We start from the raw sequence: 20,144 nt of genomic DNA, 5'->3' as shown, positions 1-20,144 counted from the left end.
ACGTACTTTGTTAATTGAAAGTTAAAAATCCAAAACAAACAATAATGGACTGGAAGCCGTCTTATATAAATCGGTTGTACTGCAGTTAATTGGTGGCTTATTGCACATCTTCCATTGCTTTATGATACCCATTCCTGGATTCTTAAACATGGAACCATATATATGTGAATTTACTTCATTGTCTCCAAAAAGTGTTTGCCGTCTGCGATCGCATGTCTTGCAGTTATGCAAGATGTGGTTGACTGTTTTAGGTTTTCTGCTACAGAATCTGCAGCTTAAGTCTCCATAAAACAGTCCCATTGTATGCAGGTGTCCCTTAACTCACGCATGTTCAGTAAGGAAGCTTGTTCTGATTCTGAGCTAATTCCGGCTTGTTTTCTGTAGTACTTTAGTCCTATTAGTCCTATATTATTGCCCTATTAGTATAATGTTCGTCCAATGTATATCTTGTCATGTGTTTGACCGGGTAAATTTGCCTAGTGTGAGTTGTGTTAGCTGCAGATCCAGGCTTTTTTTCCAGTCGCGGACGCCTTTTTGATACTACTACGGCCGGCCCTGGATCGAAGTACTTTGTAGCTGATACTTTTGTGACAAGTGCATCAGCTCTTTTCTTGCCATATATTCCTCGATGACCTGATACCCATACACCATACTCCATGAGAGCCTTATCTGTGCATATATTGATCCTCTTTAGTTCGAAAGCCCTCATCTTAATTTCTCTTGCACTCTGCGAAATTACAAAAATCTCTGCTGAAATATAGAGGTTTATTCTAATAGTGAAATATAAATGCTACAAGCCTACAGTATAAGTCGAAAGTTTCCCCTGGTTCATCCCTTTCGTGAACAAATGTCCACTTGGAAAAGTACTTAAAGCTTGTATCCGGATGCGATATGGTCAAAAATCATCATACATTCGGCATCCCTAGTTTCATTTATTAGGTTACTTATATCCTGATCTAACCAGTGCAGCAAGTGGGAGCAATAAAGTTGCTAAGTAATACACAAAGGCTGGTGTGTCTACACTAGCCTTTGTAAACCACCACCTGGTAAAAACAACTCCTACAGCATCATTCGATTTCCTGTTGAATCTTCCGCCACTTCATATCTTTATACAAGGCAAAGCCAAGTCTGTGATGCACAGATTAATACATAGTCAGCAACACATAAACCAGGCGCATAGTTCTGATAATAGAAAGCTAATTGAGGAACTAAAAGCAGATAACGTAATGTGGCAACCGATAGAAGCCACAGCTCCAAGAAATAGCTTTGACAATAAATTCAAAATTGGTATACCAGGCAGGGAAGGCTGGAAGAAACGTGTACCCATACAAGCAGATATTACCTGGTACACATAAGAATGTCACAATTTTCCAGGCGGAAATAACGGCGATCCATATCTGAGTCGAAGAAATATAAAAGCAGAAAAGAACGACTGGTTCAATTGTTATCTTCACAGATAGCCAGGCAGCGCTTAAGGCACTCAATTCTGTAGAGGTCAATTCTAAGCTAATATGGGATTGTCAGGGTACCCTAAATAAACTAGAAAACTGTAGCATGTTAGACTGTGTACCGAAGTACGAGAGTTATAAGGGCAATAAAAAAGCATATGAAATGGCCAAACAAGGCCATTCATTGGACCGAAACCCTTCTTCGGCGTTGATAAAGTTGGATTTCATTATCTGTATTAATATGTTCATCTACAGGAAATTATTGGAAATCCGTATTAAGATGTTCAGCAAAAACTTCGGCCTTCTTTATATTACTTTTTGTCCATGCGCCATCTTCAGTGCGGATTGGAGGGTTAGAGAATTGAGAACGTTCTATTTGCCTGGTTGCTTTCCAGAGTGATTACCGGTAGCTTTTGTAAGTGTAAAATGTTCAAGAATAGAATGTATAGCACTATTTTGTGGTTATTTAATAACGATTTTAAATATGCTGTAGCTTTATTAAGTTTTGCCTTGTTATGTGGTGCTGTCGTCAGCAGCCATCTACATTTTAATATTCGTTTCTCAATAATTTTTAGTTTGATTTTATTGGATATTTCGTGAAGGGCAGTTTATTTCCTTGATTGTCATTGATTCCCATGCAGCTTCTTGTATGGATTGGTTAAGTAATTCTGTGGCATTGGCAGGTTTGTTTTTAGTGAGATATTTAGTTCCAATTTAGTAGTTCTGAATTGTTCCCAGTTTGTGGATTTGTTAGTTAATGTAGAAGGTGATGTTATGAGATGGAATTTTGAACTTAGTTCTATTAAAACAGGAGAAACTTTTCATTTTAAAATATCGTAGTACAATGACCATTGTGATACAACAATGAGAAATATGAATTACTAATGTTTTTACAAGAAAATACTGCATAAGATTATCATAAGACTATGACAGAACTGTTTAGGTATGTTTGGATTTTATCTTGAAACTGGCAATGGTTTAAATTTGTTAGCAGAGCCGATAGAAAAGATTATTATGTGCGGGAAAATACTTTATTATACAATTTTGCAATCGGAAGGAATTCTCTACGCAGAAGAGTTACCAGATGGACGGAAAAAGTGCATCAGGTAGCATTTTACTATTACCCATTGGAAAATAAGGCTTTGATTATTGTTATTATTAAATATTAAAAAACGCTAAATACAAAAGTCTAAAGTCATTTATTTTTTAATCTTATACCTATACAATAAAATACTTATATTTAAGCAACACCGTTTAGATATGAGCTGGAAATATTTCCATTGGAAGGTCTGTGATTGACAGTACCGTAGCTATAGCTGTATGGTCCAATACTGAGGTTGGAGGGATCCCTCATTGTCCAAGCTTGACTTAGACTATTGCAGGCAATCAAGCTGTTCATCGCTGGAGGTCTGCTCTTTTCTATAGAAATTCCATTACCCACTGACTTGATACTAAAAACAAGGAAATACACAATTATAACTTAGTTTAAATCAAGTATGGACATTGCTTTATTTAAATTTAAATTTTTGTATAGTATTTAATTATTAATATTAGTATTCAATTATAGAATATTATATTATAGTATGAGCAAAGCAAGCAAACATTGGTTTTGTCTAAAAAAATCATAAGCTGTAGATTTTAAGCAAATGTATTAAACACATAAGATATGAGAGGCCGAAGAGGACCAGAATAAAGATCACATCAGTTCCGACTGACAGTATATATGGAAATAAAATTAAATATTATAACAATACTGTCCTACAGAAAAAATATAGAATAGTACAAAAAAGTAAAATAATACAACTACTCTAAGAAAAATCAACAAAAGAATTCTGTAAAGATCGTCTTGACCAAAAACTAATAGAATTCGCATCGCAGAAATGTGCTATAATGTAAATATGAAAGCATTTAATTCGTGAGGATATAAAAAAAAAACGAATAATATGCACAACTATTACCAAATTACCAAATAAAGACTCCAGAAATCCAAAATTATGAAACGTACCGGAAAGAAGAATGTAGAGGGATTATATCCTCTATCCCTTAAGAGTCATTGTTAGGATTCCAACATGGTGGCCTGCTCCCCCCCCCCCCTGAGCACGAAGTTCAAATGTCGGATTTTATATTTTATGAGACGAATGTGATCAACTCGAGTACTTTTAACTTGGAAAATCCGCCAGTCCGGCTCTTGCCGGTTACACCAGTACCCGACTCATCTAAACAGGATAGCTGGATGGCGGGCATTAAAAGGCAGTATCACCACTTGGATTGCATTTTCAGGAGCACTATGACTTTTAAACACTATGTGGTTTCTGGCCTAGGTGAAGACACTCCGCACGTATCACGCGACCCCATAAACATCAAGGAATCCGTGATAACGTAGATTCCCCTGGGTGGTGATGTCCGGAGACCCCCGAACACTGACGACCCAAAAAACCTCTGTTTGGGTACAGCAGGGCACAGAAGTCTATCCTATTCTGGCACAACCAATGTCCCTGCGACTCCGTCTCCAGATGAGGGTGGACGGTAGCCATACTGTGGGGTTCCACCCTCCCCGCAGGACGGGGAAGAGGAATAAAGACAATCTTTACCCCCAACAAAAACTTTCTTTCCTTGTTTGATCCATGAAAGTTAACATCCAAATGAACAACATAGAGTTTATGAAATTTCTCGTGCAGACTACCCCGATCTTATGTAGGCTAAACAAATCATACAATCCAAAATAGGATTTATGAATATTCCATTTCTGTTTGCAATTCCAATTAAATTACAGCTCTAGGTCAACACCATCTTCATACAGGTCACAAAATTGATTTTAAAAACTCCAGAACTATGGCCCCTATCCGCTTCTATAAACCAAGAATTATATGAGAAGCCATAAAAATTGAAAAAATACCAAATTGTCTCCATAAAAGAGATAATGACATCCGGTTACCCTAACTCACCCTAACCACGTTTTCATCGACGGTATAAATGAAATATGCGCTGTCCCCAGTAGCAGTAGTGCAGTGATTAGTGAACAGTGTAGTAGTGTCTGGGAACTCAGGAGACTGAGACCCCGGCAACCCCGAAGAAGACGTCAGAGAGGATGTCGAAAGAGGTTCAACTCTGAAGCCTTACTTACTTACTCCGTGGCGTTACAACCCCTCGTATGTTTTAGCCGACTTGACTCAAATGCTCAAAGCTACAGAAGAAACCGGATTAAAATTACTTCATTTGCTGTGTAAGAAAATATGGCATTTTAAGCAATGGCCTGACGACTGAAGAAAATTTACAATAACGACAATACATGCAAAAGGCAACTTCCAAAAATGCAACAACTATAGAACCATCTCTCTTATCTCACATGATATCAAAATAATGCTACACATAATCAATAAGAAACTAAAAACTTTTCTACAAAACAAAATGCCTCAAGAGGAAACTAGATTTACCAAAGGTAGAGGTTCTCGAGAACATCTTCTGAACATAAGAAAAATTAAAAAAAATCTAGAGAATTCAATATCTTACTATATATTTGTTTTATAGATTATCGTAAAGCGTTCAACAGGGTCAAATGACAACACTTATGGCAGATACTAAAAGACGTAGGTGTACTACAACACTTAATTATTTCGCTTATAACTCAACTATACGACCAACCTACTGGAACAGTTAAAGTGACTGACATCCCCTTAAACTCAAATTTCATCCAGAACAAGGTGCCAGACAAGGATGAATACTGTCTCCACAATTATTTAATATATATGAGGAGCATATTATGAGAAGAGCGCTTGAAGAACGGGAAAAGGGATCTCAATAAATGGCCGAAAAATAAACAACCTACTTTTTGCAGACGACACAGCCCTTCTCGCAAATATTCAAGAAGGGTTAATTGATCTTATATGACTAGTTGAAAACGAAAGTCAAATATATGGTTTGCAGTTAAGCATATCAAAGACCATGATAGTAGATAGACTATCAAACAATCATCCACACATAAACACAATTGACCGGTTTAAGATTATGAACTAATGTTACGAACTCCGTGGACCGACTACAGAACAAATCATTTAATTCTAAATGAGCTAAAAGTTAGCCAACGGCTATCCAGCAAAGTCCATCACCAATAACCAATAACGCCGAACGGACTCATTTGAGGACACCTATAAAAATAAACATTCTGTTGAATTTAAAAATGAAGAGTGAATTTAAGAATGAAGAGGTGGAGTTACAGATTAAAAACATTTTTCGTTCAAGAAAAAAATATATTTTAAGAGTTTTATTTATACCGGAAATTAGAAGTCCACGGACTATTCTAAATGAAAGTACTCACCATAATAAATGTATTTTATATTTGGTAGTATTTAATAGCCACTATAGTTTACCGTCCTCGAACGAGGACGTTAGGCAAAAATATGTTTGTGTATTTGCTTCTTTTTAGATCATTATGGATATTACAATATTTTATGGCTCAAAAACCAAAAATTGGAACAAGCGTTGGAAGAAGTTAAAAATGAAGAATATGAACAACTGGAGAATATTAATTTGTGTGTTCTGCCACCAAATTTGGATGAACTGACAGATACCGAAGAAGTTGATGATAATATTCTAGAAGATCCAAATTACATTCCAAATAAAATTCCCAAAACTATAAAAACTTCTCTTAAGACTTATGATAAACCAGAAGATGTGAGAACTTCTGATGAAGTTTCGGGTACAATATCCTAATCGGGAATATGCTAATTTTTTAAAACACAAGTGGGTAAAAACCGATTTTCAATATAGTACCACAACAGTAAATATATCATTTGAAGAGGAGAAGAAAAACGTTCAAGAAGCTGTGAGGAATACATCACCAATTCAAATTTTTTAAAAATTACTTACTGAAGAAATTATTACATACATTATTTGTGACTAGTCAATTTTATACGCACGACAAAAATAATTACTCTTTTACAATATCTCTAAACTAAATGCAAATTTTTTTGCAATATTATATCTAAATGGGTATAGCAGATTATGTATTTACCACGCTATGAGCAGAGACAGGCACTTAGTAATAAAATACATAGTTTGTTCATCTAGCTAATAATGCCAAAATGGCGATTCTAAAGATCGGATGTACAAAACTAAATCCTTAGCTCATAAAATTATAAAAAAATGTGGGGATGTTTCCATGAATATATATATATATATATATATATATATATATATATATATATATATATATATATATATCTGTAGACGAATCCATAATGATTATGAATATATTAATGATAATAATTTATTAGAGGGAAGCCAGTCGGATTTGGATTTAAGAATTGGATGATAACTGATTCCACTGGATATTGTTATGGTTTTGACGTTTATTGTGAAAAAACACAAATGATACTGAAGGTACTCAAGGAATACCACTTGAAGCTAAAATAGTAATTGATCTTTGGAAATACCTTCCCAAACTATCTAGAAATTAAATTTTTTTCGATATATATTTCATGACGTATCAACGAATCATATATCTGAAACAAAAAAAGATAAAGGCGACAGGAACTGTATCGTGTGTAAAAATGTCTAGTAATGAAAAGAATAGAATCAATAGAAAATGGCAAGAGGTACATATGATTATAGATTCAAAATTTTGTGTGTGAAAGGCATGAAAATAGTGTTTGTTCTAGGTTATCCAATTATGATACTATTGAACCACTGGGTCACGTAAAACGGTGGTCCATAGCATCAAAATCAAAAGAAAATGTAGTACAGCCAAAATTGTTTGCTTCCTACAATTCTGGAATAGGTGGAGTAGATGTGCATGATCAGTGCCTATTATTATATCGAATAAATATAAAAGTTAAAAAGTGTTCAGGTTTTATTTACGTACTTTCTTGACATGATCATGACTAATGCCTGGAAACTCAATCAAATTTCTGCTGAAAATGTGATGGATCAGTTAGAATTCCGTCGTCATATAGTAACGTAGTTATTTGAGAGATGTTCACTTCAAGAACACAAAGAAAAAGAAAAGCTGGTTCCAGCATTGAACTCACCGAAGGTTTTCTTATTTTCCGGGAAAACTCAAAAAACACTTAACTGTTCTGTGTATCATATGAATTCAAGATGTTTTAATAAATACCATATAAATACCTAACCTCCCCATTTAAGGACACCCTTGTATTTCAAAATGTTTTTGGAATTTTTTTTTGAATATACATATGTATAGTAAATATAAACAAAACATCACAATCTTGTATCGTTTAACATTTTTTCCAAGCTAGTTTCTTTTTAGGCGTTAATGAGTTAAAATACTATGAAAATGTTATGAGAGCAGACATACAAAACATGGAAAGACTCATTATCCAAGGAAAGATAAAAGGCTAAAGATCACAAGGAAGATGCCCAAAAAGAAAAATTGGTCAAATTACAGGAATATGCGAAAGGCCTATGCATGAGCTAAAAGAAATGCTCTTTGTCAGTGTGTAGATATATTTGCTAATACTTTTGAAAATAGACCCATACCTGGTAGACAAACAATTGCAAATATTGTAAATAGTTTTGAAACACACTATTGTTTACAAGATTGTACAAAATATCCCAAAAATAAAGGGATGTCCCAGGAAAGACAGCAGGAAATCGAAAGGAGAAAATAAAAGTATGTGTACTACCATTGAGGTGGATAACTCCAGAACCACTAGAAGTGTCACCAAGGTGTTGAAGTTCTCTCTTACCACAGTTGTTAAAGGTTTAAAAAAGTGGTGTAAGTGTTTTAAATATTCGAAAACTCAGGAGTTATTTTCCGGAGATCCATTTCGTCGAATGGAGTTTTGTGAAGCTGCAATGAATGCATCTCACGAAAATGATAATTTTAGAAAAAATATCCTTTTCACATCGATGAATCGACATTTTCAGTACGGGGTCATCACCCGTCCGATGTGGACGGGTATTTTAGGTGACCATGTAATTGGTCCATTTTTTATTAAGGGAGTTCTGAATTCAGCAAAATATCTTTGTCTTTTACAAGAAAACACTATTCCAGTTATTCAGAATCTCCCCTCCCAGATGTACGTTTAGAAGATGTCTGGTATCAACAAGTTGGCTGTTCCGTTCATAATGCGCGTATCATGAGAAATTATTTAAACAAATTTTTTCAGGATAGCAAAAAGCGGAGGAAGTCAAATTAAATGGCATGCGAGATCTCCCGATTTTGCTACTATACATTTCTTTTTGCGGGGACTTATTAAATCCACCATCTATGGCAACAATCTCGAGAGTACACGTAGTCTAGTTGATTAAAAAAATAAAATGCATGTGCTACAATTACGCACAACAGCTTGCAAACTTAAGATAAGCATTTTAAAAGAAAGTGGTATATTTGAACCTATTATTTAGTTTACTTTAGTAAACAAAAAGTCCCAAAACTTTTTGTATAAAACGAACGTTATAAAGTAGAAATAAAAAAACTACAAGATTAGTACGTCAACTAGTGAATTTTATATATTCACTAGTTACTCACTACTTGCTAATTAATAAAAAAATATTTAAAATGATTATAATAAAACTTACCTTTTCATACTTTCAGTCACACTATTTTGATGGTACGATTTTATAATACTATTTTTATCCGTTTCCTCTTGAACAACTTTATCTTCTTTAAGTTCTTCGTAAGAAGTCGGTGGCTTAGTATAACAATTAAATATAACAATCACGATTCCTAGAATTATGTTCAGCACAATTATAAATAGGGATGCATTAGGGAATTTAATGGCATCGTATAGTATACCGCTGATGGATGGACCGATGAAGGCTCCAAGGGCGAAACTACTTGTCCAGAGACCTGATATTAAACCAAAAGTGTCTAAATTGTTTGGAAATCCGTGACCACTAAAAAAATAATATGTTAAGAAGTGTTCGGAAAATAAATCATTATTGGTATCAAAATTTTTAATAATTATAAACTGCAAATCTCGGCAACACACAATACAATATACGAGTACCAAAGTATATTATGAGAAATATTATACGACCTTCTTCCTCGTCGATTATATATTTATCTAAAAGCTGTATGACTTTTGCAGGTAGTTGCAGGCTTAAAAATCGTTTTCATGTGAATGATACTAAACTTTTTTTTTTACAATTTATGATGTATTTTAATTTACACTAATCTTAGCATTCCTTTCTATTAGATTTTTTGTTTCTTCCATCGTATGTTCCGTTTTGTTGGTATTTTATGCGGTGGTGTCCCTCATCACCACAGTTACAATTAAATAACTCCTTGATTTCGTAGTGGTAAGAGCGTTAACTTACTGAGGGTAAACACTCAGTTGTCGTGAGTTCGAATTCGATAAGGATGCAAATTTTTATTATCTTTGGCGCATCGGTACTCACTCTGTAACGATAAGATTACTTTATCGTTACTGAGAAATTTAAAATAACTTAATTCTGCCTGTAAGGTATGCAACCAACTATACATGTAATCGTATTATCAATTGTTTATCAATTGGTCAAACTGCTTACCTGCCGCTTCCGCTTAGCTTGGAACTGACGGAAGCTGACGATTTTAAAAGTGTAAGAGCTCACTTTATATCTAACCTTCGAACGGGTCAGAAGAGTGATCCTTCAACGACCAACGCCACGTGGCTCAAGTTATCAGAAAAAAAATTTTAAGTTATTCAGAGGTGAATTTAAGTTAAAGAAGGCGTTTTTTTTTTAAATATTAGAAGTTTTGGGAAAAGAAGATTTTGGTTTAAGTGTTGAAATATTGTTGCGTTGGGTAAGTTTCATTTTAATTCAAGTACATCATTATTTTTTTAACCATTATTAGTTTCATATTAAAATCATTTATTCAATAATTTTACCTTAATTATATCAGTCAAATCACGTTCAGAATTCTTTCTGTTAGAAATTCTCCTAAGTACACGTTCTCATCAATATCCAAGCAATTCGGTAATGTAAGGAGATCCTTCATTACTATTTGCCTATAATATATTCGTGATAAGTTAAATTTTAGTTCTTCAGTGAAATATTCATAGTAAAATCCCAACATTTTTTTTAAATACATAGTTTTCGATTAATTTCCCAAGGTCACAAAAAGTGTACGAAACCTTCACTAATTATCATCTTCGGACTAGTTTTTCTTGTCCTAACCGCCTTTTTGTTTATCAACTCTGAATAAAGCTAATGAGAGCTTCTTTGATTTTATTTTAGTCGTTGGAGTAAGAAGGAATATAAAGTCAATACAATAAAGATTATTTTGGATTTGGGGTAATAGCTTTCAGTTGAGTTTAGTTTGGAGTTTTTTTTTTGGTTTTTCCCGGATATTGGAGTAGCGGTTCAGTTTGGTGCTAGAACAGTGGGCTTACAGCTTTCACCCGAACGAGTCCCAGCAGCGTAAGGCGTCCGGAAGAAGAACCTTCTCGGCTTGAGAGTAGACAGGTTCTTTTTTTTACTGTTTTTTGTAATATCTTAAAAATAAGTTACTTAAATATTGTTTAAACTTTAGTGAGTGAACGAACCAAAACTTAAAAATAATTCTAGTCAATTTTCATAATTCATGATTGCGTATCATTATCTATATTACATTCAATTTTTTCTTAACATCATTTGCTTATTTTTTTTTGTCATTAAATATTTTAAATATATATATATGTATTAGTAATAACAGGGTAGGGGTGGATTTTAATACACTTTGTAAGGTCATTTGTGCACAAAGGTCCATTTTGTATTTTTACAGCCCTACTGGTAACGTCACTGATTCATCTTGGATCTGTTCCTTTCTGAACAGACCCATTGAAATATATCTACAGGTTATCTGATTGGAATCAACTTAGAAATTGGCAAACTGATACATTGTGTTAAATATAGGGAGGGGTAATAATTGTTTGAATATATAAATAGGTTGGTTGTCAGTAAATTTTGTTTTAATTAATGAATAAAACTTCATAATAAAAGTTCATACTTTTCTAGCATATTAGAGGGTGTAAATATATTGTAAATAGGGATCAATAGGTTTTTGTATGATAGGGTATTTAAGTTAAATTGTACATTACGGTTTACAGGTTTTTCTATTTTATTATTATTAAATTGGGTTATAAGTAATAATCTGTTTTATTAAATCTGTTTTTTTTAATAAGGTTATATCTAGTTACAGAAAACATAGTTAGCAGCAGCAATAAAATCACTAGGTGAAGTGTTTGTTAGACTAAGAGTCCAGTAAACATCTTCCCTGGCGCCCAAATCATTCTTCTCTCATATATTCCTGTTGTCAGTACTTACCCTTAGTTCGTTTTGGTTATTCTTATATTTCCTTAGTTAAGATACATCTTTCCTATTCTTTACTGTTTTCTCAGGGCATGCAAATAGGCCTAACCCTACCTTGAGTATCAACTGGCCAGTCTCAAGCATACCCAGCTAGCCGAACTGCATTCAGTTTCAACTCTTATTTTAATTTAGTTTCAAACTTATCTTCACAATACTCTACATATAACATCAGGGACATAGTCCCAAGGGATCTGCCTACTATATTTGTTACAGTAGCGCCCAAAGTGAAGCACTATAAATTTGTTATAACTCGATATATCGTAGTCGATTTTTTATAACAATAATAAAGCCGAGTTTACTTGGTAACTAGACATTTACTCAACTCACATACTCCAAAATAACCTTATATTATCATATGGGACTATCTGTAGGATCAGCGATCCAAGCCATAAAACCAATTAAAATACATTTTTAAACAACAAATGAATAATTTGGCGACAGAAAACTCTCATTATCTAAAAACCAACTTAACTTCTCCCAATCATGTTCACACTTTACTTTTTACTACTATAAGTTACTACTAAGGTTTTCGCTTCGTTTTAAATAAAAAAAATTAACATGAAGAGCAACTTCCACAGCCACATACGCGTAGAACGTTAAGGAAATTATCTTAAAATTAAAAATGTATTCGAGAACAAAATATTTGCAGCAAAGCTATTGTTAAATGAAGTTACTTCATTTATATTTTTAACGTTATCTGGACTGGTTGCTCCTAAAAATACCAAATGATTTACTAACTATACTGCAGTATATATTAAAAAATCTCCTTGTCCCAATCTTTATGATTGCCCTGAATAAAAGACCTAATTGCAGTAACAATCGTCTTATCAACTCGTTCAGTAGGATTAATCTGAGGAAAGTATTTAGCATTGTGCCAAATTTTTTGTACCTTGTACTTTTCCATCAAAGTTTTAAAATCTTTGGAAACAAATTGTTTTCGATTATCAACTGCAAAGATCTGTGGTACACCAAAAATTAGAAAAACTTGATTTTCAATAAACTTAAATAATAATTTTCAATAAACTAATAAGAAGCAGCATTAGCCAAAGGATGTACAAACATGAACTTTGTAAACCAGTCAACAACAACAAAAAGATAACTTAATCAGCAGATAAAAACTTAAAAGGAAAATTAATATCACGATTGTCCTATAAGACCAGCTGGAAGTAAGTTACTAGGCTTGCAAGAAGCACAAACTTTACATTTATGAACATAGTTCACAACAAAAGATCTCATTTTAGGCCAGTAATACAATTCTGAAACCTTAGAAAGGGTTTTAATGACACCTAAATGAGAAGATGTATGATCATCATGATACATTTGCAAAATTTCCTTCCTATGTGGAGAAGAAACAAAAATTTTCCATTCTGGAGAAGAATCAGAAAATTTTGAGCTAGAAAAAACATGTTTATAAAGAACATTCCTATAACAAGCATCTGTTTTTAAATTGGATAAATTCAAGATTTTAATTTCAATTCAATCAGCTTTTCTGACATAGTGGGATATGTCTTTTTTGCTGTTTCTAAAATTTATAAAAGAAGGCAAAAATTATAATAAGCTTCATTTTATGGTCTGCAACATTCTCTTGAGGTTAGTACTTTCATTGTAATCTTTATTCTATAATTCTGACAGCATTCTAAATATTCGTAACCTCACTTCTTTCGAAAACACGTTTTTAGTTATATGCATATAGGAATCTTAACAAAGAATTTAACTAAGTAATGATAATTATATTTCATTTTATCCTTGCCATCCGCTATTTGTTTAATTGCAATTTTGTAAAATGGCAAGGAAATTAAACCCTTTATAATGTGTCTCTAATACGAGCTGTTTCTTGTATTTTAGTTTATTATTGGCCGTATTCCAAATTTTATTGGCTGAATTAATTGGCCTTATCCAGACTATATTGGCCGTCTTATGAAAATTTATTGACCATTGGAGGACCTAACTATTTAATCGGGAGATCACAGGAGGAATTAACCGTCTAATTGGGAGGACATACAAGCAGCCCATTGATACCATCGTTGCCTTAATAATCACCCTCACTATATTTATTGTTAAGCATTGGCAGGGTTGATTGTTTCCTATTTTTAGTAAATATGATTAGTTAAAATTTATTTTATTTGCTATCAGCTGGGGGATCAGGTTTGATTCCTAGTTTAAGACAAGACGAACTTACGCTTGAGATAGTGAGCTAGGCGAAGCATAGACGATAAGCTCCCATGGTTGATTGAGGTATTATTTTTATAATAGTATTTCAATTCTCTTTGGTAGTCTTATCGTTACAAAGTCCATTCCAGTTAATGGCTTGCTGCTGATTATGTCACCATCTGCGGTTCGTGAGGCTTAAGACTTTAAATGTTAAGTGTAGCACAAAAAATCAAAATTTTATAAAATATAATTCCCTCCATTTTTGTTAATTTATGTCATAAAGTTAATAATAAAGGATTTAAAATTCAATAATTATACTTGTCATTATTTTCCCCCTTAACTCGGAAAATATCGATCTCCCGAAAAAAATTGCAAAGAAGAAATTGTAGGAAATCGTAATTGCAACAATTTAAGTCTTCACGATTTTGTCGAAAAGTTGAAAATGGTCAAGATATTGAATAAAATAAATTCCTATAAAACCAATCTCCGCAAGGTTTTACACTCGCGTCTTTATCTCATAAGTACTACCTCAAGTATTGATTTCAGCAAAAAAGGAAACAATCAAATTTGTATAAAATATAATTCTCCCTATTTTTATTTAGGTAGATTTATGTCGTAAACTTATTAATAAACGAGATAATTTAATAATTATGCTTTCCTCCCTCCTCCACTATTTTCCTCTATAACTTGGAACATATCAACCGCACGAAAAAATTTGTAAAAAAGAAATTGAAAATTTACAACAATTTCAGTCTGTACCATTTTGCCAAAAAGTTGAAAATTATCGGATAGAAAAATTCCTATAAAACCAATCTACGCAAGGTCTTACACTCGTGCTTTTAACGCATATGTAGGACCCTAACTATTGATTTTAGCAAAAAATGAACGAAATCACATTTGTATAAAATATAATTATCTGCATTTTTGTTTATGTACATTCATGTCGTAAAGTTATTAATAAAATGGTTAATTCAATAATTATGATTCCCTCCCCTTTCCACTATTTTCCACCATAATTCATTAGTTATATTCAAACCAATTCAATATATCGGGCTAGGGGGTACCTACATACTGAATTCGTCGAATTTCTTTTGGAATCTAAAATACTCCTTCAGAATTTAACTAAGTTACAGACCAAATTATTTCCAACTTTTACCTATATGTCGATAAATGTTAAAGTAAATGGAACCAACAAAGAAGTTGGTTCGGTTCTGCATCGATAATCATAATGTTGTATTCAATATGGGCTCCGAATATTTTTAACATTAACAAAGTTTAATGTAAGTTATAAATTGTGAATCTTAGTGATATATTGAAATAAACTGTAAGTGTACAAACTCCTTACATAATATCCAGTTAAATTAGTATTAAAGTCAGCCAATTGCAATTATTTGTTATTGTTGTCAATAAACAAATCCAGTTTTACCAGCAAAAAACCGCTTTTAGTAAAGACCGATATACCTGTTATAGCAGTTGTACAGAGTCGCACTTACTTTTCACAAACGTTTAGCGAAATGAATTCAAACATGCAATCACACAACAGTTCTACAATACAAGACCATCAAAATCAAATAAACACATCACAGTCATACTCTTCGGCAGCGTCGAGAGTGCAATTTCCATTAAAGTCCCAAGCAATTATCTTTAGTGCCTTAGAAAACACCAAACTTCAAGACTACCTTCTCCCACTTGGAAATATAATTCAACCGAAAAATATAATCTTCTCTTCTAGATTATCTAATAATCGCATATGTATGTATTTATCCAATAAACAAATAGTGGACGATTTTATGAATAATCATGGTCAAATAGAAATACAAGATGAAATTGTCAGAGCAAGAAGGTTAGTTACACCAGCGGAACGACTTGTGCTCTCCGGCGTATGTCCTTCAATACCGCACGACTTGCTAATCAGTGAGTTACAAAAAATCGGCATAGTTCCTGTCTCCCCCATGACCTTCCTTAAAATAAGTTCTTCTATGCCTGAGTACAATCACATCCTTAGTTGTCGAAGACAAATCTATATCAGTCCTCACAATCTAACACTACCAGAGTCATTTACTCTTGTTTTTGATAACATGACATATAGAATATTCATTTCTCAAGACAGTTTAGTTTGCTTTAGATGCAAGAAGCCAGGACACATCGTTTCACAGTGCTCCGAACCAGTAGCTCAACTAAACCCCAACCAAAACAACGAAGCATCGGTATCCAGCGCAACAAATATATCCTTGCAAGCATCCAATGACACAAACCCTTCTCAGTGTGAACAAATGTCTATTTATAATATCCCGGAGATACCGAACAAAGTAGACTCATCAAATAAGGACAGTCACATAATTAATAAACCGAAAAGAAACTTTGATGAAATTATTTCACCTGAAGCAGATCCATCTTCAAAAGAATGTAACATTTTTCCACCACCTAAAGTCCAAGCAAAATCTAAAAAAGCTAAAATTAGTTCAGCAAGCACTTCTGAATGCTCATTTTCTCTCTTACTTGACCCTGCTAAAAACTTCATAGAAAATCACCCTCTACCTTTCCCTCTAAACGGTGATCAACTTAACATGCTCCTAATGAATATCACGGGGTCAGCAGATCCTATAACCACAATTAAAGAATATACCACAGACCTATCAGCTTTGTCCCATATGCTCAGTCAAGTTTATCCTCATTTAAAGGAAAGATCCATAAAACGTAAATTCACGTCCATAATGAAAAAAATCCATAATTATATTAGCAGTGAGGCATCGGAAGCGGAAAGTGACACATCTCAGTTAAGCCAACATTAATTAAAAACATCCCTTGTTGTCTAGTCCTTTCTGACTCTCAGCGCAGTCAAAGCTATGCAAAATGTATACCCTAAACACCCCATTGAGAAAATTATTAGGGCCGAATTAATGAAAGCTCAAGAAAATTTCAGAAGAGTCTACTTCCTATGGATACCATCTCATATAGGCATAGAAGGGAATGAAGAAGCAGATACTAGTGCGCGTAACACATCAGAAACACAGTGTCGGAGTATCGCAGGCGATCTAAAAGTTTATTTTAAAAATAAGGTGTTAAGTGCGTGGAATCGGGAGTTGAATGACTCTAGTTCGAAACTCAGAACCATCAAAAGTGATATTTTTTCATGGAAATCCACAGCCAGAAGTAGAAGATGTCAAACTATTATTACACATCTACGACTTGGACACTGTAGGTATACTCATGCACATCTCTTCTCAAATAATGAACCTCCAAAATGCGAAACATGCAATACAGTAGACAGTATAAAGCACTTCTTGATAGACTGTCCTAAATATGTAAATCAAAGACAGTCTTAAAATTTGCCAAATAACCTGAAAGCACTCCTCAACAAATTTTAGTTCCGAACAATTTATTAGGTTACTTAAAATGTATAAATATGTTACACAAAATTTAACTTAATTAATTGTTACAAATGTTTTATTGTTCACAAATTGTAATTAATTGTTACAATGATTGATTATTACAAATGTTAAATTTAATATTATTACAAATGTTACAGGAATGTCGCTAATAACCTTTGGGTGGATGCGACTTTATTTCTTTAAATAAAAAAAAAACAAAGAAGTTGTCAGAAGAATGCGGACAACTGTCTTTAAATGACTCCATTTTTTGCTATTTAAATCTTGGGAAATACACTTTTTCCAAACTACTATCAAACAATTAAATTTCATAATATCCAAAGAGAATTTAAGCTATTTTAGATGTACAAAGACTAAAAGATGCTGATAAACAAGATTTCTATTATACTTCTGTTACAGAAATTTCCTTTTTTTCATTGATCTAACGTACCTCTTTGTTATTGCCCTTTTTTGTTTAGTACTTTTATACTCTTGGTTTTTTACTATATTATATCGTGTATCTTATTTTTTTTATCCTTTTTTTTTCTGTATTTCGGTTCTGGTATTTTTCGATTTTGCCGTTGTATGAATTAAAATCAACCATTCTATAGACGTAGTATAGGATATTTGGTTTATTTATATACAAAAACCTAAAGAAATATTAATTGTGACATAACCTTATTGGCGTCAATAATATTATCAATGGTTTTATTTAGAATTTGTTTATTGTTTTAATATATTAGAGGATTTCAGACTGCAAAGTAGTTAAATAGTCAAAACTAAATTCTTGTAAGTAATTTAATAGATAATCTCATTTTCTGATTAATTAGACATATTTAAACATTGTAAATGAACCAACAAGATTTTACATTAAAAATCTATTCAGATAATCATGTTATCGTAAAAGAAAAGGAAACATGTTGATATTTATAGAAAGCCATTAATAAAACTGTGTTTGTTATATAGTTCGTTTTTTCTATCTGTAATCTTGTTTTACAAACATTAATATCATATTTAAATAAAGTAGTAAATAGTGTAGTTTCGATATTATTAATGTTTGTTTTTAAGAATATTAATAGAGTCCAGAATCTTAATTAATAATATCTATTGGTTGCATTATACTTACATACTAGTCGTAAGAGCATCTGAAAACGAAGCTACGAGTTGGGCTCCCATTCCAAAACCGTGAAGGACGAGGCCACCTACGACTAACCAAATGTCTCTAAAACAAAAAAAAAGTGTCAAAAAAGAAAAGATAAATTACAAATAAATTGATGTTACATAACACATTACTATTAAAGTGTTTGGCATTGTGGTTATTTAGCAAATGAGGTTCCAATAAAGACCGCGATTCCCCCTCTAAGAAGTGTCTTCTCTATTAGAAATTTCAGAAAAGAAATTTGGTACGATAAATATACTCCCATAAAGTTAATATCACTAAAATGTCTTGATAACTCGTATTGATACGCAGTATAAATGAACTTTCATTTGCATTACGTGTCTGAATCGGCCAATAAACAACGTATAAGAAAAACATTTTCTGTGGGCATAGGCTAAGCCGAGTGTACGAAGATCTTGATTTATTCAAGAACGTATAGTTCTCAGATGAAATTCATAGTCACCACAACGGTTATATACATATATATATATATATATATATATATATATATATATATAAATTATTAATCATATCAATATCAATTATATATATATATATATATATATATATATATATATTTATATATACATATATATATATATATATATATATATATATATATATATATATATATATATATATATTAGAATATGCATAAGAAGATAAAGAAACTCACAACAAAGAAAAGCTACAATATTTTATCGAAAGGGCTATGCGATGATAATGGAAATCTACAACTAGACCCCGACAAAATAGTTAGAATCTGGGAAACTTATGTGGAACAACTGTTTAATGATGACCGTCCTAGTGGGTATATACTGAGCAATGATGATACTGGCCCTTCTATTCTAAAATCAGAAGTGGAGAATGCTATAAAGGGTCTTAAAAATAACAAAAGACCAGGCAACGATAACGTATACGGGGAAGTATTGAAAATGCTGTGCGAAACAAACAGTCAATTTCTAGACTCACTCGTCAGACTCTTTAACAATATTTATAATAGCGGGGAGTTTCCTGAAGACTGGCTAGAGTCAACTTTTGTTGCCATACCGAAAAAACCAAAAGCAAAGTCTTGTGATCAACATCGGATGATAAGTCTAAGTAACCACATTTCGAAGGCATACACCAAGGTTATTTACAACAGAATAAGCAAAAAATGCGAGGATAACATTGGAGATTCGCAGTTTGGGTTTCGGAATTCTCTTGGGACAAGAGAAGCACTTTTTAGTCTACAGGTACTTATCCAGCGCTGCAGAGATATGAACAAAGACGTGTACATATGCTTTATAGACTACGCAAAAGCATTCGATAACGTAAAGCACGAAAAGATAATTGAAATTCTCCATAAGATCGGAGTCGACTACAGAGACATTCGAACAATAGCGAGTCTCTATTGGGGCCAAACAGCTAAAGTGAAAGTAGGATCTACATTTACCAATAAAATTGAGATCAAGAAAGGGGTACGACAGGGCTGTATCTTGTCTCCTATTCTCTTTAATATATACTCAGAAGAAGTATTTAAGACAGCGCTGGAGGAAAGCACAGAAGGCATAAAGATAAACGGACAAATAATTAATAACATAAGGTATGCTGATGACACTGTGATTCTAGCAAGTAGCATGGAGGAACTGAGTTGCCTAATGAGTAAGATACAAAAAACAAGTGCACAATACGGACTCAGACTAAATATCACAAAAACCAAATGGATGTTAGTAAGCAAAACCC

At 33.0% G+C, this 20,144-nt stretch overlaps 1 protein-coding gene across 1 annotated transcript in view; it reads right to left on the bottom strand.

The window, feature by feature from the left end:
• Positions 1-2,628: 2,628 nt before the first annotated feature.
• LOC140436948 (MFS-type transporter SLC18B1-like) overlaps positions 2,629-20,144 on the bottom strand; it is a 70,640-nt gene continuing 53,124 nt past the window's right edge. Inside the window, exons 6-8 of the mRNA XM_072526130.1 lie at positions 18,387-18,482; positions 8,988-9,305; positions 2,629-2,899 (exon numbers count right to left, since the gene is read on the bottom strand). Of these exons, the coding sequence (XP_072382231.1) occupies positions 2,689-2,899; positions 8,988-9,305; positions 18,387-18,482 (625 nt within the window). The 3' untranslated portion in view covers positions 2,629-2,688. The remainder of the gene's footprint in view (positions 2,900-8,987; positions 9,306-18,386; positions 18,483-20,144) is intronic.

Source organism: Diabrotica undecimpunctata, chromosome 3 (assembly GCF_040954645.1).
Source record: "Diabrotica undecimpunctata isolate CICGRU chromosome 3, icDiaUnde3, whole genome shotgun sequence".
Lineage (NCBI taxonomy): Eukaryota > Metazoa > Arthropoda > Insecta > Coleoptera > Chrysomelidae > Diabrotica > Diabrotica undecimpunctata.
The sequence above is the reverse complement of the archived record's forward strand: the minus strand, read 5'-3'. Positions and strand labels throughout refer to the sequence as shown.